We start from the raw sequence: 21,847 nt of genomic DNA on the forward strand, positions 1-21,847 counted from the left end.
TATTGTTCATTCACAAACTGCTTAATCTCAAACCAGAGCTTTAAAAAGCCGCTTTATTTTTTTCCTCTGTTTGGAAATTCTCTTCTTAGATATCCCTTAGGAGATTTGTTTCCAAGCTTTGTTCTTGTACTTTTTCTTCTGGTTTACTTTGGGCTGTTATCAGCCGTTTGTACTTTGTTTTGTCTCCATCGCCGAAAAGAAAAAATCGTCCGTTAAAAGTCCAGATTTGAAGTGTTCGGCCTAATTCCTTGAGTCCAGTCCACGATTTGGCTCTGCTTCCCGTACCAGGCTGACCTCCAGCCCAGGGGAGGGTGTCTTGGCAGAAATCTGAGAATTCCTCGATCAGTAACTCCCTTTTTTGGATTTATGGAGCCTTTAGGTGGACTGCTGGGCGCTGAGCTAGGCCCTGCTGGCCGGGGGGTGGGGGGGGTGGGGAGGGGTCCGGAGGCACGGCCCCCCCTCCGGCTGCTGGGCCTGCTCCCCCCCAGCTCCGCCAAGCCCTGACCACTCCCCCAGCTGTGGCAGGCAGGGGGGGGGGGGGTGAAAGCAAAGGCGGTGCCTGGACGAGGTGAGCCTTTTGTGGCTTGCTCCTGACCCGATTCCTTGCTCCTCTTGAAAGTCTTTGCTATTATTCTTAGAAATCAAATTTTTAAAGGGCGAGCAGCTAAACAAGCGGCGGGTTACCCTGTGGAGCGGCGACTGCGAAAGCTCTTGGTGCTGACGATTAATTTCACATGTAAACACTTTCGTTCTGTTGCCAGCAAGGAGATTTCCTTTTCCTTTCTCTGCCTCCTTGAAATCTAGAAATAAAATCGCACAGCTGTCAGGTTCCCACATACTCCTCAGCGGCCTCTCAACATGGCTTCGCCATCAGCCCAGCGAATTTAAAAGATTCTACTCTTAGAGTCTACGCAGCTTGTTTCAGACACCCCGACTCAGGAAGTCAAGAATGACCATGTTCCCCCCGCCCGGCAGGAAACGGCGGCGGTAGGACGTCCTGCCCCGTGGCAGTAAGAGGTGGACGTTCTCTGCCCGGAGTGGACGCCAGGGCCAGCCTGTGGGACCTCCCCTTGCTGTGCGGCGGGAGGACGCGTCCCTGGGAGGCCGCGGGGACCTGTGCGGCAGAAGGGCGCGTCCCTGGAAGGCCGCGGGGACCTGTATAGTGGGAGGGCACGTCCCTGGAAGGCCGCGGGGTCCTGTGCAGTGGAAGGGCACGTCCCTGGAAGGCTGCGGGGACCTGTGTAGTGGTAGGGCACATCCCTGGAAGGCCACCAACCTCTATCGCAGGAGGGCGCGTCCCTGGAAGGCCACGACCTCTCCGTCGGTTGGGCCCGTACAGCTGAGCGCCTTGGTCAGGTGTGGCTAACGTGTCCTCCATAATCACCCACTGTCGTGGCAGCCGGCTCCTGCATGTGTCTGTGTATTTAGGTGGCTGCGTGTTTCACCGAGTTCCCAAGCCAGCGTGTTTGCCAGCTTAGGTACCAACTGACACTTACTCTGCCCTCCAGAATGTGCAGAGGCTACATGCATTATCCGAATGGCCCGGGGTTCTGTATTTTTATCTTTCTGTCTTCTGGTGGCAGTGCGTTTCCTCCACGCTGTGCTCATCTGCAAACACCACTCGCAGGGTTAGGCAGATTGCTAAGACCAGGCCTCCAGAGAGCTTGCTCAGTGCATCATCTTTTGGCACCATCTAATCTTTGATGTAATGCTGTTCGGAGAAAATGATCCTCGTAACTCATTTATGGTTTCAGTTTACATCCTGCCCTCTCACATGGCCAGCAACACCTGGGAGCAGAGTAGCTCTTGAGGGAGACTCTTAATGGCACCACTTGAAAGGGTGTTTGCAAAAACGAAGTACACGTATACGCATATAAATTCTCCTTCTAATACGGTACCAGCCCGCGTGACCTCCCAGCCAATTAGGCAGAGTAGAACATGTACACACGCAGACATACACACACTGTTTAATTGGCAGAGAGATTATGAAATATGCTCCTTTGCTGTTCGAAGAATTAATTATGCAGGTTGGACACCTGCTGCCCTGCTCTGTTTTCCTAATTGCAGGGGGGTGGGCACCTGTCCCTGTTAGGTCATAAAAGGGCCATGTGTGTGCATTCCTTAAGCACACAGAACTCCACCAAGGATAGAAAATAATAATTGTGGTCATTAACAACCAAGCCATGCAGCATCTTTACAGCAGGATTCTAAGACGGCATGTTAACTAACCAATTAGGTAACCAGCACAGACCTATGTGACGTGTGTAGCTCTGAATAAAGCCATGGCCCTGCCTTTGAGGGTCATTCTCCTCTAACAGTCTCTTCAAAGAGCTATTGATGGGGCACCTGGGTGGCTCAGTCGGTTGAGCTTCTGCCTTCAGCTCAGGTCGTGATCCTGGGATTCTAGGATTGAGCCTGAATCTGGGCTCCTTACTCAGCAGGGAGCCTTTTTCTTCCTCCCTCTGCCTGCAGTTCCCTCTGCTTGTGCTGTCAAGTGAATAAAATCTTTAAAGAAAAAAAAAAAAAAAACAGAGCTATTGATAAAGACAGTAAACAGAGAAAAATACCAATTCATTTCCTGTAGGTCCCAAACCAGAATGTTTGCCAACTTAGGCACCAATTGACACTTAACTCTGCTTTCTGGACAGAAATACGGGTAGAAACAGATAATAAATAGATAAAATTCAAATTTTACATGCACCATAAAAGTGATAGGAGACATGTCCATTGTTTGATTCTGTGTGTGGACCATACTATTGGAAAACATTCTGCAAGTTTTTAAATGAAAAGCTTAGGAGAGGGACACCTGGGAGGCTCAGGGTTGAGCATTCTGCCCTGGACTCAGGGTGTGACCCTGGGGTCCTGGGATTGAGTCCTGCTTCGGGCTCCCTGTGAAGCCTGCTTCTCCCTCTGCCTGTGTCTCTGCCTCTCACTGTGTCTCAAATAAATAAATAAATAAATAAATAAATAATAAATAAATAAATAAATAAATAAATATTCTTTAAAAAATGAAAAGCTTAGAGATTTATTTTTAAGATTTTTAAAAATTTATATATTCGTGATAGACGGGGGGTTGGGGGGTGGTGCAGAGACACAGGCAGAGGGAGAAGAAGGTTCCATGCCAGGAGCCTGACGTGGGACTTGATCCCGGGACTCCAGGATCACCCCCTGGGCCAAAGGCAGGCGCTAAACCGCTGAGCCACCTGGGGGTCTCAAAAAGCTTAGAGATTTAAAAACAAAACAATTTAAATGATAATCTAGTTTGCATGGTTTTAGGACCTTGCTGGAGTGGCCTCTGATTTCCCTCACGTTTTATTTTTCTAATTTGGATGCCAAGTAATGATTACTGGCAAGCTAATTACCTTATGGGCTTGAAAAGCCTTATGGGCTTGAAAAGAATGAAGTTATTTCTCAAAATGCATTATCCAGAGAGTAAAATAAGCCAAGAAAGAAAGAGATACTTAAAAAGCGAAACCATCAACATGGTTTCTTATTCTCAACTTGTAAGACAGACCATTGAAACTTAAATACCCAACTATCAAATACAAGGAAGAGAATCAGTAAGAAATAGCACATTTTCATCATAACACTGTATTTAAGTATATAGTGGGTTTAAATATGTTTAATCAGAGAAAATTGGTTTTACCTGAGAACTGCTCATGGATATCTAAATACACATGTATCATGATTAGTGTGCTTAAGCCAGTGTGGTTCATTATGTCAGTTCTGTTGTTTTTAAACCTGGTTGTCAGTGAAATAATGCAGCACTATAAAAAAAAGATACATTAACTAATATAGTCAGTGAGAAGCGTAAACCCTCAGCCTTTCCCAGAATTCAAGCACAGCCTTTGCATGTTCTCCAATCTAAAACACTGTAAGGTTTCCCTTCCCTCTGTATTTTCTCAAACACTCATGTTTTCTTAATTGTTGAGGATATAGCTTGTTTCTGTGATTCCTGACATCTGGAAGAACAGTACTCTACAGGGTTTTGACGATTTTACTTGAGCAAGAGCAAACAATTATTTTATACATGGCAGTTTCAAAAGGATATGTATCTCTTTGTGAAAAGAAAACAATCTTCTATTGTGAAGATTAAGGCAAACTTTGGTTTACTTGTTTAATAAAACAGTAGTGTTTAGGTATTGCCAGGTAGTTTTAGGTATTATCCAGAACGCTTACATTTCTGAGATGCACATCGCTCCCACCAATAGAGAACTCAATGAATTTTAAAAAAGAAGTCAGTTGGTCTTTGTGGAAAACAGAAATTTGAATCCAGGAAACTGAATGAATGGAGTTAAGTTTAAGCTGTGTATCCACCTTTGGGGCATCAATCGACTGGTACCAAAAGAACGGGTTAGTTTAGGGTCCATCTTGCAAACAGATGGATTTTAGGAAGATAGATCAACTCATCCCTGTTTTCTGACCCATATATGATCAGTGCTCAAAGAATTCTGATCGCGGGGCCACTGGCAGCTCCTGCTACTCTGAACTTAGGAAAAAGACAGGGTACAGCAGTCTGTGGGGCTGTGTTTGTGTTGTTGCTATGATGGCCCCTGAGTGCGGCAGCAAGACCTCCTGGCCAGAGGTGCTTTCCTGCGTGGAGCTCATCACACCCACTGGCTTTCTTGGCTTGCATCTGGTCACCATCCGATGCCCTCCCAGATCTGCTCACAACCACCCCCATTTGCTCTCTTGGCAGCACTGCTGGATCGTTTGCTGAATGTTGGTTTTGGTTTTTTTTTATTCTGTTGATACATGTTTCAACAGCAGTTATATTTAACATAACCTATACATTTTTTTCTTTAATTGCACTTAAAGCACATTATTAATTTGCTAGGGCTGTCAAAATAAAGTACCACTGATTAGGTGGCTTAAACAACAGAACTTTGTTTTCCCACAATTCTGGAGTCTGGAACTCTGAAGTCAAGGTGTCAGCAGGGTTGGTTTCTTCTGAGGCTCTGGCCATGGCTTGTGGACGGTCGTCTTCTCCCTGTGTCCTCGCATGGCCTCTCCTCTGTGTCTGTGTCCTCATTTCCTCCTTATAAAGACACCAGTCGTACTGGGTTAGGTCCAACCCCAATGACCTCATTTTAACTTAATTACCTCTTTAAAGACTCTATCTCCAAATATATGCACATTCTAAGGGAAGGAAAAGATTCTGACATATGAATTTTAAATGTGGGGAATGTACAATTCAGCCACTAAGAACACACTTTTATAAGATGATGATCTTAGAAGGTCCGTCACCCAGCCCACCCCAACCCACCACGAGATTTGCACTCCTAGAAGGCAGGGACTGTATTTCGCTTCTTGTAATCCCTAGGACCCAGCAGCGTCCAGCCCACCCAGGTGCCTCCCAAACTTGAGGGGAATGCATGCAGGGACAAAGGCATTCTGAGCTACTTGAGAGCAAGGGTAATGGTTATCGTGGGTCTTTCTTTACTTTTACATCCTTTCGTGTAGAGTCCCCAAAACACCACAGGAATGAGAAAGAACAAAGCTGTAATGGAGGTAGTCTCTATTTACAACAATCTACCAACTTTTTCCAAATGCAAAAGAAGAAGTTGAAATATCCCCTTTAGATGCTATATCCGGGGATATGCGGAGTCCTTAGAGACCAGCCAAGCAAGTTTTAACAATGTAACCAAAACCCCTCTCTCCCTGCCATTTTTAGCTTAAAGTTCTGACTCTGAAGGAGACTGGAAGAATTTACCAAAAGGCCAAAGTCACATTTATTTTTCCCAAAGTCTGCAATGATTATCTTATGATCAAACACTAAAAACTGCCTAATTAGAAGTCCCCTTGGTCAATTTGTGGCTAAATTAATATATTTCAAAAGAACAAATTTGGGTTAGGGGAAGAAGTTTCTTTAGTTGTGGGTTTTGCTATCAGATACCCATGTTCCTGAGTTCTTTGGCAAAAAAATCATGGACTGGTTTTCTTATTAAAAAAAAAAAAAAAGGGAAAAGTTCTTGGAAAAACAAATTGTAAGAATAGTAAATGTAATGATTTCTGAGGCTAGCTATTTTTCCCTGCAGATTGCACTTGGGTGGCTTTTATAAATGATGCTTTGAACCTGGAAGCTCAATACTAAAGCAGTGTCATTTTGTTAAAAGAGACTATCACAGAAAATTCAAGAACACAGATATAATGTTTGATGTTACTTCTCACTGTGTCCATGTGCCTACTGAGGTTTTACATATATTTTTATCATTTCTGCTTACAATAGAATTTTATTTCTAATATGTATAATATTTGAAGTTTGCACTTAAAGCATGCTTTTAGAGGTAATATAGAAATGTATATTAAGTGAACTTTATCTCTCTTTATATTAAGTGAATCTATAGTTGATCCCAATTGGGATCTCCTTAAATTATGTACAAAGTGGGGTTCTGGATGCTGTGGACTTGTTTTAAGCCTTAAAGAAGAGCTTGTATATTTTAGATGGCAGTTTTCTGGTTAAAGAGAATGTCAAGGGGACCTTGTTTGTCCCAAACAAGGCAGGTCGTGGAATTCTTCCAGAAGGATCTGGACAGAGGAGCGGGAGAGCTGAAGGAGGTTCTGGGGCAACCCCACAGCCCAGAAAGCGGACCCAGTCTGAAGTCAGACTTCAGCTCTTGCAGGATGAGCTCTTGCAGATATTTAAGATACAAACGTGTGTGGTGTCTGTGGACTGGCGTAATTCTGACAGAGGTGGTAGGCAGTTTGCATTCTAGGGTGATTTGAGGGCGTCAGGAGAGTGGGAAATTTAGAATCTGGAAGTCTGCTTTGAGTTCAAATCCTACCCGACAAGCGGGTGGCCTTTTTGAGTCTCTGTTTTCTTGTCTCAGAAATGGTAAGATCTATTTGCAGGTTTAATGTCAGGATGTATTAGGGTAACCTGGGATGTTCCATAATGTCACTGGAGTAAAGCAAAGCTAGTCCCTGTTAGATCATCCCGAAGGCTCAACACAGCCTCCCATGTTTCCTACCTGGAGTCCCCTGACTGGGTGGATGGACGGGGACACTGAAACCGCAGTTAGCTTGGTGACTAGGCCACTCTGTCTACCGCTTCCAAAAACAAAAACGATCTTAAGCCTGGTGGTTAATTAATGAGAAGTGATTCTTACTATCACTTATTGGATGTGATGCTTATTTAGAGCTTATTTAGTGAATCAGATCTGGAGGGAATCTTACCTAATTTCCTCCCCTCCTCTCAAGCAGGCCTGTATCAAATGTGAATTAACTCCGGCAGATGGTTGTTAGATTCTGTTTCTAAATTTCTTAAAGGAGATTTCACAGTTTTCCTCTCTAAATTCTTTTAGCAATTTAACAATTCTTTTGCCAAGTCCTTCCTTAGAGCTGACCTAAATCCATGTTGCCATTTAACTCCTAACCCCCTACTCCCAGCCTTTCCTGGAGATGGAGAACAGCTGGTCAGCAACCTTCTTATGCTAATAGCCCTTTGTACATTTAAAGAAGAGTTACTTAAAAAAAAAAAAAGAAGAGTTACCCAATTCAACGCAGGTTCCCTGCCTTGTCCCACATGCCCCCACCCCCACATTCATCAGCTGGCACATGGGCCCGTCCCCCTGCCTCTCTGACACCCTGCTACTTCCAGGTACCAGGCAGAGTGTTGCCGGTGGCCACGTAGACCCTGCCTGTCACTGCCCCCCTTACGCTTTGTGCATACTGCTGAGCCTTCTGGCCAGTTCCTGGGATAACCCCTACCAGAATTTTAGGGGTACGTGGCACCTCCATCTCAGAAACAGAGTCATCATGCATTGCTTGGGGAGTTAGGTCCCCCCCAGTGCCTCAGTTTGCTCAGCCGGTCGCCTCAAGAGGCTGTCACCTAGTGTGCTGCAGATGACACTGATTGAACTCTTTGCTCTACTGGACCCAGTCTTAGAAGACACTGAGCCAGAACTTTCCTAACAGTCTGAAAGACGTGGCGGGCTTTTCCAGTGACATTGAGGAGGCCTGAGCTCATGAAGTTGACCCCGTTGTGGTTCCACAGTGGATGCTGTGTTTAATCTGAATGTGTATGCTTTTGTGTCTCTGTAGGTGTGTTACCCAGAGCTCTCTGTCTGGGTCAGTCAAGAACCATTTCCAAATACGGAAATGGAGGGAAGGCTTCCTAAGGTAAGATCCCTAGCTGCCATTTTGTTAAAAATGTTTTTCAATTTAGAGGCAACAACATAAAAAAAATCAGTTCTTTTTAATTTTAATATGCATTTAGTCTACAATAAGAATTTATTAACATGATACTGTTCCGACCTTGGAAATAAGATATGCTAAAATAGATACATATGTATGTATTCTGAAGTCCTGTGACTCTTACAGTTCACATTGTCTTCCTTTCTTGACAAGTCCAAAGTGCAAAGCAGATTTTAAGAATCATGAAATCAATTTATCAAATGTACACTTTACGGGTTTTTAATTTGTTCCATTCTTGGGTAGTAAACTCAAGTATGATGATTAAACTACAAGATATCTTAAAAGTATAAGATGATGACACTTTTGTCTGGTAATAGTGCCCAGATATCTGATGCAATTACCCAAGAAACAAAACAGAAAGAACAGAAACAATTATTTTTCTTTCTTCTAATTTTTAGGCCTAAAAGTATTTCCTACAAACATGCTTTCCTTGTCCTGACATCTCAGGTGTGATAATTGTCTGCCTGAAGAAAATTTGTCAAATTTACATTTTAGATTTTAGCATCATTTTCAACAACATTTACCAGTTTTTTTTTTTTTGGGGGGGGGGGTAGATATCTTTGGATTCTCCTGTTAAGGTAAATACTAATTTGACCTTAAGGAGGAGGATTGTACTTTTTACCGATGACCTGTTGATTTTGCAATTAAGAAAGAAAAATAAAGTGCCCTAAAATAAAAATAAAATTTCCATTCAGAAGTTTCATAAGTACAACTGCCACATGGTGAGGCTTTCCCAGCTCTTTCTGACATTTTAATGTCTGAGAGATTCTTACACTAAAGGGAGTTGGCCGTTCCCCATCCTTTACTGACAGGCACAACTCGAAGAGACAGTGTCCGTGGGCAGTTTGCACTAAGAGAAAACAATTCTAAATCACTTTTATCTTCTAGAGAATTTCTGAAGGTCCAATTGAAAACCAGAGTTAGGAACATAGGCCTGCAGAGCTACACTTGTACTGTCTTACAAGGGTGGGGTGGGAGGGAGCTCTATACTGGGCTTAAGACACGCATACCCCACCACCAGGCCACCACCACCCCACCACCCACCAACCTACCCCAATCCTTTACTATCCCACCACTACCCTACCAGCCATCACTGCCCACCCCTCCACCACCCCAGTCTTTACTGGGAATCTCAGGGCATAATTCATCTCAGCAGCTGAGGGTAAGACATGATAATGGAAGGCGTAAGGGTGAGTATAGTGTTTTCATTATTTCTGCCCTATCCAGAAATCCTCTCTTTGATACTGGTGACACCAGCCAGAGTGGCAAGAATAGGCAAGTTCTTGAGGGAGGTTAGCAGTCACTCCCTTTTTCTTAGAAGGCCAATCCAGGCCCTAGACCATGCCTCCAATGAAGCAGGGGGGACGGGGAGGGTGGTTGGCACAGTGGATCCTGAGATTCAGGTCTTCTACTAATTTCTTTCCTCGATCCATATGTGAATAATACTTTAAGCATAATGGGTCTGTCCTTCCCAGCAGTCTCCTAGTGGAAAAGCACAGCTTTGCATAATCAAAAAAGAGAGTCTTGACTTACTTGGTCCAAGGCACATTACTGAGTAACTGGGGGATTCGTACATGAACAGTCCTCAGGAGAGAGGTCATGCAGCCTGGGGTAGATCAGCTATGGGACCCTCCAGGAGCGCCGGCCTGTGGGGCACTGGATGCATATGTCCCTGCTGCCCCGCCTTCTAGATAGCTCAAGATCCCCAGTGCTCTAGGAGCCGTTATCTGCTGAAGATAGGGTTGTTTTTTTTTTTGTTTGTTTGTTTTTTTTCTGGAATACCTCTCCCCAAATTACCCAGAATCCCACCCAATCTTCATCTGGTTTTGTTGTGGATTTTTCCACAGAGCTAATGGGTTAGTAAGATGGAGACTTACACAGAGACTGACTATATATTCACTTCTGGGCAAAAGTGAAGTGAGCAGCTTTAAGGGCAGCCACGTCCAGGGTGCAGTTGGGTGGAATCACACTTAAGAAGTTTTGATTTTCCTTCCTGGCCTGTGGTAATCAGCAGCACTGAATCCTTCATTTGTCCAAAACCTAAGTTTTTCACGTTGTGACCTGGGCTGACTGGCCAAGGCGAGAAGAGGGACAGTTTAAAAGCACCAGGATTACAATGGATTTCTTTTATCAAATCCTGGGGTTGCATGCCAAAATGTCAAGATTAAAATTAGACTGAAAAAGACTGTTCAATATAATGCTTCTGAAACTCTATTAAATCCTTCATCGTGTGTGAGTGATGAGTTATATTTTAATTCAGTTTCCAGATTAGGTCCTGTTGCTATTTGCTTACACCAAAAGAAATTATAAATCCCAATCTAAGACTGGAGCATGAAAATATATACTGAATGGATTTTCTATACATCCTGAAGATGCTGTATGCTTTGAGAGTTTGAGATTTTTAAACATAAAACTTAGGCATATAAGATGTTTAACATAAAAAAAAATATGTACTGGAAATAAGACCTTTTGGGGATCCCTGGGTGGCGCAGCGGTTTGGCGCCTGCCTTTGGCCCGGGGCGCGATCCTGCAGACCCGGGATCAAATCCCACGTCGGGCTCCCTGCATGGAGCCTGCTTCTCCCTCTGCCTGTGTCTCTGCCTCTCTGTCTCTCTCTGTGACTATCATGAATAAATAAATAAAATATTTAAAAAAAAAAGACCTTTTAAAGTTGAGTTACCTGTTACATTTAGTTCATCCTGGGGCTGCTGAAAACATTTATTCAGGTTTCAGGTGGTTTTAAAGTTCCTAGCCACTGAATTCTTAGAAATTCAAATGTGATAATTTACAGATCTCAATGCAAGATTATTTTAATCCAAGTATTCATATCCAGTCAAAATAGCTTATTGTAAATGTCCTATTAGAACATGTGACCTGAGTAAAAAGGGGAGGAAAAAAAATCTTTTCAAATCATACTGGATAATGTTTCTGAGAAAACCCCAGCAATTAATGGCTTGGCTGACAGACTGTTGTCAATCGCTGTTTTCATACCTGATCGGGATACACAGGGATCTGTGGTCAAGTTAAGCCTGATCATCCCTGGAGCAAAAGGCTTCGTTGTCCTGTCCTCCTGCTAGTTGGTTATGATGGAGAGCTTCTCCGCATGGGTGCCTGACGGAGCAGGAGTGGCGCTGTGGCTGGATTACTGCAGACAGACACAAACACCACCTCCCCAGGGTGTGCGGCTAGACTTAGAATAGCTCCAGTCCGAACTCGGGGGATCTCACTACCTTCTAGCCTGGTGGGAGTCGCACTATCCTCCTCTTTCCTTTGATAGCCACTTGTGGTTCTGATTATCGGGCCCATGTGGCCTGGGCCAGGTGCTCAGAGAATAAACCATACAACAAGTTACCTTTGTACAAGCGGGACTCTGCTTTTATTTTTTTTTTAATTTTTTTAAAGATTTTATTTATTTATTCATAGAGACAGAGAGAGAGAGAGAGGCAGAGACACAGGAAGAGGGAGAAGCAGGCATCATACAGAGAGCCTGACATGGGACTCGATCTGGGGTCTCCAGGATTACACCCTGGGCTGCAGGCGGAGCTAAACCGCTGCGCCACCGGGGCTGCCCTAGGGACTCTGCTTTTAAATATTGTTCTTATATACTGGAAGGCAGGCAGTTACCCACCTCCACTGCATAAACACCTTAAAGAAAATGTGCTAACATGCTCACGAGCCCCTTACGCAGCCTCACATTGGGCCCTGTCCTCAGAAACCTGACTCTGGGGAATGCTGCCTCCCACATGGCTGGGCATGGCTGTTAGAGAAGCACTTGATCCTACTGAAGCCAAGGCAGCCAGTGTTTAATCACTTCATGCCCCCACAGACCTAATATTTACATTCAGGTGAACTGTGTTTAATATGTAAACTCTGTTTGCTAAACACGGGGAGTTCAAGGATAAAAGGCGGGAGGGAGAAGCAAAAAATTTCAGATGGTTTCAGAAGCATGACTAAGTGTCTTGTGTGTATGTGTGTGTGTGCGCACACGGGTCCACCTGCCTTGCAGGGAAGACTTCCGATCCCAAAGGAAGTGAACCGCAAGAAGGATGACCAGATGAAGGTGGCCTCCCTGACTCCACCTGGCAGCAGTGAACTCCACGCCGCAGGCACCGGTTACCTCCACTCTTTTTAATCGTCACACCTCCATTTGTATTACATATGGTGTATGGGTATTGATGAGGTCATGGTATCATATATGGGATTTTTTTCTGTGTAAATCATCAAGTATAAGAAGAAACTATGGGACTCTGAGCCTTGCTTTAGAGAATTTACAGTGGACAAATAGGTATCATCAAACCAGTTTTTACTCATTCTGACTCAAGTGAAACGCTCAGAATTTCACACTGTGAATCCACGTTTACAACCCTTCCAGGTGGGCCTTCAGGCCTGGTTCTCGACAACGATGTCTTCCACAACTCAAACTCCCTCTGCTCTCACACAACCGGTCCACTCCTGCCTTCTCACTCACACTGCTCCAGAATGCTTCTCGCAGAGGCTGAGAGTCCCCATTTTTTTTTTTTCATTTAGATGTAACAAGCCTAGTAGTTTATGTTCATCGATTGTCTGTATATCTCTATATTTTATCCATGTACTCTTTTGATGTATAGAAGTAGTTTGAAACTCATTGTTTCCTTGTGGTAAGTGACCGAGATGCTGCCACAGGACCTGAGACACTGATGAATGGTGCTATTTTGGACTTTCAACATGCTCCTTGGCGAGGTAGCTCTGATGGAGTTATATTTTATTTCCATGTTCTAAGAAGGTGTTGGTACTCTGTTTCCCTGAATGTTGTTCTCTAGATGGATTGACTTGTTCTCCTTGTGTCTTCAGTGTGGCTTTCTTCTTCAGCGCTGTAGGTTGAGTGAATGCTACCAGAGAGAGTAAGAGACTCGCGTCTCATCGGCGGGCACTCACAGACGTGCAGTCCCTGTCGCGGGAGCAATCACAAAACTGTAATTTACTTACCAAATCTCTTCTTTTTGGTAGCCTCGCCTGCCTAGCTTAGAGAAAGAAAAGCAATAATTTGACAGGCGTTTTTAGGTGTCTCTTTTGGTTCTTTTTGTTTGAAAGGATATTCGGGGGGAAAAAGAGGGCCAACTTTTAAAATAAACGCCCTCTGGAAAAAAAAATCCAAAAAACTGGCATTTGAGTAGGAATCTGCAAATTCGCACCTTTCCTGAAAATCAAGTTGGAAAAAAATGTCTTTATAAAATTAAAAAAAAAAAAAGGCAGAGCACTTCTTTTCTGGCAGTTTTTGATAAGCAAGGTGTAGACTTTACATTTTTGTCCTTGCTCCCAATGAAATGGATCAACAAAAAAGAAAACCAGACAATACCATCTACTCATGGATTGTTGTTGTGTTAGCCAGTCTGAAAGCCCACCTTAATTTTTATATAATCGTCTTTGGCTCTTCCCGTCGGGGCAGGCTTGGTCCCACGCTGTGCCCTCCTGACTGTTAACCCCAAGATGCATGCACCGCCCTTCTTCCTACTCTTCTCGCTCCCCCCTTGACCTGAGTCTCTTGTGCATCTTCCCGCTCCCTCCTTGGTTAGAATAAGTCTATCAGCTGTGTAAATAGAGCAAGAAAACCGTATTCTGCATCTGTGGCATTTACGTAGAGTTGCGGTTGTATGCTGCTGACAACGCAGGCTTTTGTAAAAAAAACAATGTGATCTTGACTGATGCACTCACAACAAGTACCCAGTGTATTTCAGCTATTTTAGTAGTATTTGTTCAATAAACATGCAAGCTGTAAGGTACCCGGTGTGGCTTGTCATTGGAGAGGCCTGCTGTGCGAATGCGCTCACCCGTCCGTGTCAATTCGTGTGTTCGCAGAGCCCCCGGAGTAGATGGAGGGGCAGCTATGGAAACAGCATGTGCCCCACCCTTGCGCTTGTTCCCTTCTGCAGGCTTTACCAGCTTGGGGCCGAGGCACTGGCTTGTCCAGGTGGCCTTGCAGGGCTGCCTCTGAATACAAACGGGAGTCAGCCGAGACTCCGCTCAGGCCTACACCGTCTTCCCTTTTCAGGGCAGTCGCACACCCCTCCAAACCTGGTCTTCCTTGCTCCCTGCCACCAAGACCTACTCTGGGGCATTCTCTAGCCACAAGGCACCAGGCCTCACTTGCCCTTGTACACAGATAAAGAGGCTTACGCTTGTAGGAAGATAAAGATCTGAGACAAGACTTCAAGACATTAATTCATGTGGACCCAGCTACCTGGGATGTAGCACACGATGCCATGGCATCACCAGAACCTTCCGGAGGGCTCCTATGACCCTGGAGCCCAGGGGGTTCATCCTCTCCCTGTGTATGACACGTGAAACATCACCCGGCTCACCCCAAGCCGCTGAAGGGGCTGGCTGGGTCCTCTAGTTCGATTTCATGTGAGCAGAGGCTAAGGCACTGGCCTTGGAGATAAGAGCAGAAGGTGGAACTGCTCCAAAGTGGCCACTCAGCTTCTGGACAGTGGGGGTCAGATGCTCGCTCTGGGAAACCTTGAGTCTTGGCCCTTATGTGTCCAGAGGGCCGTGTCTACTGGGCCATTGCTTCTGACATTAAGGCACATCTCAGATTTTGGCTAAGTTTCCTGTTTTCCCTCAACTTTTATCAAGAGAAAGGAGCCCTAAAGCAGAACTAAGTACCCCTGCCTGCCACAGATTCAGAATTTGTTCAAGCTGAAAGAAAATTCATAAAATGGAGCCACCACTATCTTTTTTGGTGATCCCATCCAGAGGTCAGTATGTCCCAATGTGAGACAAGTCCTCCCTAAACTGAGTCGCCTTTCACCTTGTAAATAAATGCCATTTTCCCACCTCGAAGCCTCCTGTCACCTGTGTATTTTCACAGCAGGAAGGGGATCTATCCTGTCCTGCCACAGCAGCCGAGCGGGGACGAGGCCGGGCCACACAGGTGGCCCAGCCCTGGTGGCTTCATGCCCACCTGTGTTGGCCAGCTGTTATCACCCAGCACGTCACAGCCACAGCACACATCCTGAACCCATGACCTTCTCTCAGCTCCCAGATTCTGCTCTACTCTGGAGTCTGGCTGGTGCCTCTGGCTCCAGCTTGTGCGAGCTTGCTGTCAAGGAGTCAGTGAGCTAGACTCATCCGAAGGCTTGACCAGGGCCAGAGAATCCGCTTTTGGCAGGAGAAGGCCGTTCCTCCACTTGGGGGCCTGTCCAAAGGGCTACTCGAGGGTCCTCGTGACCTCTGGCTTCCCCCGCAGCCAGTCAGTGGAGAGCTAGGACTGAGGCCGCAGCGCCTGTGACCTCTCCTCAGAGGCCCCCGCCTCCGTCAGCTCCGTTCCTTAGGAGCAAGTCACTATAGCCCACAGGCCACACTCATGGAGGGGACCTGGCGCCCCTCCCCAGGGGAGAAGGGTGCAGAACTCCCGGCCCCACTTTCAGCCAGCACGCCATGGGAAGTCAGGGCCTCGGGGACTGTAAGCCAGGGCTGGACCAGAGCGACGCCCCTGGCTGCACAGGCATCAGCCTGTGGGCTTCCAGAACCCGGGGCCAGCTCTCTGTGGGGAAGGCTGCATGGAGGGCACTGGGGCCTGTAACCCCGGGGCCGCCCCCCCAGAGGGAAATGCAGAGGATGCATCAGGAACCATAGGAGCAGGAGCGCCAGGATAGGGCCCTAAAGCCCCATGGGGCTCAGGGGCTTGGGTTTGCCGAGGACCGTTCCCTCAGGCCCCACCGCCCTCGAAGGAAGTGGCACGTCTCACACCTGCAGACACAGCCAGCAAGCTAGGTGCGACTCAGGCCACTGAGGCAGGGGCAGCAGGGGCAGCAGGGGCGGGCAGGTCCACATGGGGACACCACTGCCGGAAGCTGCACTCTCCTCTGGAGGCAAGAGTAACAGGTGTGCCCCCCGGGCAAGAGGCCGCTCGCCACCTCCGGGCACACGCACGGCCTGTGCGCTTGTCAGGCGACCAAGTGTCTAATAAAAACCTTGACTTGGTGGCCAACGTGTACAACTGGGAAGGCTTCAGGGAACAGGCAGGGAAAACTGGGACATGTGGCCATGGGGGGCCAGAGCACGGTGGGCTCCCAGTCCCTGTCCCCACCGGCTGGTGCTGCAGCACTTGCCCCCGGTTCCGCCATCACCAGCAAAGGGCTGGGGCACCAGCAGGCCCGTGACAGCAGCCTGGGACCAGGTTTCATCACTGCTCCCCACAAGGGGCTGCTGCAGGCCATGAGCACCCCAGGCATCTTGCACACCTGGAGTGACCCTCCCTCAGTGACAGGCCCCTGGGGTAAAAAATCCTGTCCTGGGGTGGCCCAGGCTATAGAGGGGCCTGAGGAATCATGATTTTTAATCGAGGGACGTGTGCCTCGCGGCATGTGAAGCCTTTCAAGGGTACACGCTCATGGACAGTTTCACAGAGCTCATTTTCAGATCCCCTACCCATCATCCTACTCTTTCCCAAACGGATCTCCTGAGAACGAGTCTGAATTCACACACATGGGAACAAAGCTGAGTCTCATCTATTCCAAATCTCAACAGGACACGCTGCCCTCACGACGACCCCAGACTCCCAGGTGTGGCAAACACAGGGGAAATGTCCTTTAATGGAACCTTTATGGCCCTTTCAGGGTCCCTTTAACCAGAAAGCCACAGGACTTTGGGCTTTCCCTTCTTAAACACACGTTGAAAGTGACATGTTGGAAGACACAGAAATAAGGTATTTAGACTCATACGTGGCTTTTCAGAATTCAGATATGGTAAAGCAGAGTGGCAGAAATAATGACAATTTAAATTAAATACCTTTTCCTCTTCCATCTCCTTCCACTCCTCAAAGAACACGTGGCTCTCACGGGACAGCCTGTGAGAATGAAGCACAGAGAAAAATCAGAGACCACGAATACCAAAAATGGCCTCCTCGCATAAATGCCTTCCACACGGCTCCGAACTCCTCTCTAGAAAGTATCTTACCTGGGAAGAGATGCAACCCAGAGTGGCTGCAGCAGCACAGGGCTGCCGAGCTGACTAGATGCACCGAGAGCGCCTTGGGGGAACACGAAACTTTCACAGGACAAGATGATAAAACCCAAGGATACACTTTGCTGTGCATTTTCAGGTTTGCTGCATGTTAGTTAATACAGTTGTCAAACCCCGTTGTATGAAACCAGAGCATGAAATACTTATTTCAGTTATAGTCAATTCTCCTCACATTCTCTTATTAAACATATACTATCTTTTTCATAATAACAAAAAAATTGTATGCTGCCTACCCTCATTAGCAGCCGAGGACCTTTCCATTTTTTTTTTTTTTTGTATTTCTGATTTTTGTACGCTAGTTCTTATTCTCCACAGCCAGTTACAATCTTATTTTATATGGAAGAGAATCTATTGATTATCTTGTTTTTACAACTTAACCATGGAATTAATCATGTTACACCTATATCATTTTAATTTTTTTATCCTTTCAGTGGTTGGTTTCACAAGGTATGCTTTTAATCTTCATTGATTTTTATAATCTTCAAAATAGCTAACCGAACTGAAAAATAAAGTTTTTTTCTGACAGAAGGTGCATCTGATTTGGCTACTTGGTTTGGCAGCAAAGACTGGCTCTGTCAACGAGGCTTGTGATAGACATTTTCTGTAAATGAGCTGGATCTGCAAGCTCCGAAGTAACAGTAAGGTATTTAAAGCAAAAATAAGGTCAAAGCATTTTATCAAAAGGCACAGTTTTGGCAGAACTATAATGAAATTAATAACGTATCTGTTTCTCTAATCATTTCTGAAAACACAGAATTTTAAAAGGTGAGCATGTGAAAGTGTTACAGCACAAAAACAGTGATTTAATAAATCTCAGCAGAGCTCTTTTGGTGTACGTCCCATAAATGGACAAAGTGAATTATGCTAATGATGAGAACAAAGCTCTCCACAAGTCACGTGCTTTCCAAGTCACTGCTTCTAAGAAAAATGTAGAAGAACCTAACCAAGTTGTCAGGTGACAGAAAATTAAAAATATTTTTTGACAACAGCTCATTATATGAACTTTGGCATATAACCTAGAAATTCACATAATTGAATTACATTGCTATAATAAAACTTTCAATCCTGTAGCTTACACCTATAAAAACCAAACAGAAATAGAATTGAAGCGGAGCCGTCTCATTCTAGCCACACATAATGTTCCTCTACAAATACAGGGACTGACAAAAAGTCCATCTCATTAACAGATGCATTTATAAAGTAATTTCACTTTTTGTATTTAATAATTAGTATAATGTACTTGTGGTTTTAATTGTGTGTATTAGCAATAATGATTATTAAAATAGTTAATTTTAATTTAGATACATTTTTATTAAAAATAAATGTGGGGATCCCTGGGTGGTGCAGCGGTTTGGCGCCTGCCTTTGGCCCAGGGCGCGATCCTGGAGACCCAGGATCGAATCCCACGTCGGGCTCCCTGCATGGAGCCTGCTTCTCCCTCTGCCTGTGTCTCTGCCTCTCTCTCTCTCTCTCTCTCTGTGACTATCATAAATAAAAATTTTTAAAAAATGTTTAAAAAAAATAAATGTGATAAGGTGATTAGTGAGGTCTTTTAAATATAAATTATATCAAGATAAAATTTGTGGGGGAATGAAATGAAACTTTGATTTGAAGGAGAAAAACAAAAAAAGTTCATTGTGTTTAAACACAGACTGACCTAGAGGGCTCCTGGGTGGCTCAGTGGGTTCGGCACCCGACTTCGTCTCGGGTCATGTTCTCAGCGCCCTGGGATCGAGCCCCAAGGCAGGCCTCCTGCCCTCTCCCCTGCTTGTCTCCCTCCACCCCCACCTCTTCCCTCCCCGCCTCGTGCTTGCTCTCTCTCTAAATAAAATCTTAAAAAAAAAAAGGAATAATGGATTATGAACCACCAGTGTTCAGATTTGATTGTACACGTTCACAAAAGAAATTCAACTTTCATTTTGAAATGTTAACACATTTACACTATGCTCCAAATTGGATCCTTTGCAAGTATTCAAACTTACGACAAACACCTTCAGGACCTTAAAAACCGCGCGAGGACGGTCCCTCTTTACAGCTCCTTCAGAGGGCGTGAGGACCAAGGTGTTCGGGAGCCTCTGCGCCAGGTGGCGGCCCAGGGCGGGGCACTCCTGTGGGCCCGGCGACAGGGTGAGCTGAGCGGCCGCCCCGCGCGGTCTCCTGAGGCGCCAGCTGCTCCCACAGGCCACGCGGCTGAGCCCGGACACAGCCAGTGCCCTTCGCCCGCCAGGGCCGACAGCTCGCCACTCCGCACCCTCTCCTCCGGGGCTCCCGGCAGGTCGGCCCCGCCCAAGGCCATGGGGCGGCAGGCCTCCCTCTCCCCTCCCCACGTCCCGTCCCGTCTCCCCACACGGTACGGCCTCCCCCTCCTCCCCCACCCCCCATCTCCTCCACACGGTACGGCCTCCCCCTCCTCTCCCATCCCCCATCTCCTCCACACGGTACGGCCTCCCCCTCCTCCCCCACCCCCCATCTCCTCCACACGGTACGGCCTCCCCCTCCTCCCCCACCCCCCATCTCCTCCACACGGTACGGCCTCCCCCTCCTCTCCCATCCCCCATCTCCTCCACACGGTACGGCCTCCCCCTCCTCCCCCACCCCCCATCTCCTCCACACGGTACGGCCTCCCCCTCCTCCCCCACCCCCCATCTCCTCCACACGGTACGGCCTCCCCCTCCTCTCCCACCCCCCATCTCCTCCACACGGTACGGCCTCCCCCTCCTCCCCCACCCCCCATCTCCTCCACACGGTACGGCCTCCCCCTCCTCTCCCACCCCCCATCTCCTCCACACGGTACGGCCTCCCCCTCCTCCCCCACCCCCCATCTCCTCCACACGGTACGGCCTCCCCCTCCTCTCCCACCCCCCATCTCCTCCACACGGTACGGCCTCCCCCTCCTCCCCCACCCCCCATCTCCTCCACACGGTACGGCCTCCCCCTCCTCTCCCACCCCCCATCTCCTCCACACGGTACGGCCTCCCCCTCCTCCCCCACCCCCCATCTCCTCCACACGGTACGGCCTCCCCCTCCTCCCCCACCCCCCATCTCCTCCACACGGTACGGCCTCCCCCTCCTCCCCCACCCCCCATCTCCTCCACACGGTACGGCCTCCCCCTCCTCCCCCACCCCCCATCTCCTCCACACGGTACGGCCTCCCCCTCCCTCCCTATCCCTCCCTCCCCCCTCCCGTCTCCCCCACGCAGCACACAGCAGGTCCTCCCCGCCTCACCGAGGGCTACGCGAGAGCGTCAGGGAAGAGGACGAGCGGGTGCGTGGGTCCACCAGCAGGCACCCCCCACCCGCCCCGGGCCGGGCACCGCCCTGACCTCCACCCCGTCGGGCCGAGCTCCGGGAGCCGCTCAGGCGGCGGGCCCCCTGCCCCGCCCCCCCCACGTCACCTCTGGCCAGTGGCCCTGGGACCCTCCGACCGGAAGTGCGTGGCGCCCACGTGGCCCGGGCGCGACCGGAAGGACGGAGGGACGGCAAGGCCTCCGCGGGGGGCGCGGCGGGGCCGGTGAGGCGGCAGGGCTGAGGGGCCCTGGGGCCCGGCCGAGCGCCGCCGGGGGCCCGTCGGTCAGCAGCGAGGCGGCGCGGCGTCGGGTGGGCCAACGGGGCCCGCGGGGCGAGCGCGGACACGGACCGCGTCGGCCTCAGCCGCCACCCAGCAGCCTGCGGCCCCGAGGCGCAGGCGCAGCCCCAAGGCACAGGCGCAGGAAGGCAGCCCCAGGGCGCAGACGCGGGCGCAGGGGGCCGCGGCGGGGGGGCGGGGGGGCTACCCCAGGGCGCAGGCGCAGGCGCGGGCTCGGGACAGCAGCCCCTGGGAGCAGCGCGGGGCACGCGGGGCCGCACAGGGCCGCGGCCGCAGGACCCCTCGGCCCTCAGTGTCCGGGAGAGCACGCGCAGAGGTGGGAAGCGTCCCGCGAGCTGTGGCCGCGGACGGAGAGAACGACCCTGACCGCGAACCGTACGGGCTCTGCTGCGGGGCGGAGGAGCCTGCTCTGGGCGTGCGAGGCTGCGACGGCCACACAGCCGTTGGCGTCCACGGGACAGCTTACGGAACGCTCGGAGTTTTAGGCCTTAAAAGGATGAGCTTCATAGGTTACCGGATCTCCGCGTTTACAAGATTCGACCATGAAGAAACGATCCGATTAGAAAACGGCACAAGGCACGAAGAGATGCGGCAACGTGGGGAACGCGGGGCGGCGGGTGGAGACACAGAGCCAGGCCGCGAAGGAGCGCGCCCACCACGACGGGGCTTCTCCGGACCCCTGGGGGCGACAGCAAACACCGCTGCTGGGGAAGGGGAAGAGGAGGAGGAGGAGGAGGAGCCGGCCGCTGTGCCCGCTGCTGGGAATGTGGGACGGGACCGCGCTCCGGAGGAGCCTGGCAGGGTCGCAGAAAACGAAGCGTGCAACTCACCTGTGACCCCAACGGCCTTGCCGGGAAGTCCCGTCCACGGCAAAGCCGGTGTGGGGCGTGGATGGCAGCCTCGTTCAGGACGGGCCCAGGCGACCCGGGCGTCCGTCAAGGAGCTGCCGCAGCAGACTGTGGCCACTTCCCGGAATAGCTCTCCGCCGTGAAAACACGGGAATTAGTGAGCTGAGCGGCACCCTGCAGGAACCTCCCGAGAATGACGCTCCGTGGGGAAAAA

At 48.7% G+C, this 21,847-nt stretch overlaps 1 protein-coding gene and 1 long non-coding RNA gene across 2 annotated transcripts in view; one reads left to right on the top strand and one right to left on the bottom strand.

Annotated features, from left to right (window-relative positions):
* LOC112654100 (neuronal regeneration related protein) overlaps window positions 1-13,955 on the top strand; it is a 28,047-nt gene extending 14,092 nt beyond the window's left edge. Inside the window, exons 3-4 of the mRNA XM_049107834.1 lie at window positions 8,044-8,121; window positions 12,203-13,955. Of these exons, the coding sequence (XP_048963791.1) occupies window positions 8,044-8,121; window positions 12,203-12,328 (204 nt within the window). The 3' untranslated portion in view covers window positions 12,329-13,955. The remainder of the gene's footprint in view (window positions 1-8,043; window positions 8,122-12,202) is intronic.
* LOC112654101 (uncharacterized) lies at window positions 437-10,644 on the bottom strand. Its single transcript, XR_003132742.3, has 5 exons — window positions 9,730-10,644; window positions 3,647-5,038; window positions 2,347-2,505; window positions 1,277-1,711; window positions 437-800 (listed from the first exon to the last, which is right to left on the bottom strand). It is a non-coding gene; the product is annotated as an uncharacterized LOC112654101 (long non-coding RNA).
* Window positions 13,956-21,847: the final 7,892 nt, after the last annotated feature.

Source organism: Canis lupus, chromosome 3 (genome assembly GCF_003254725.2).
Source record: "Canis lupus dingo isolate Sandy chromosome 3, ASM325472v2, whole genome shotgun sequence".
Taxonomy (NCBI): Eukaryota; Metazoa; Chordata; class Mammalia; order Carnivora; family Canidae; genus Canis; species Canis lupus.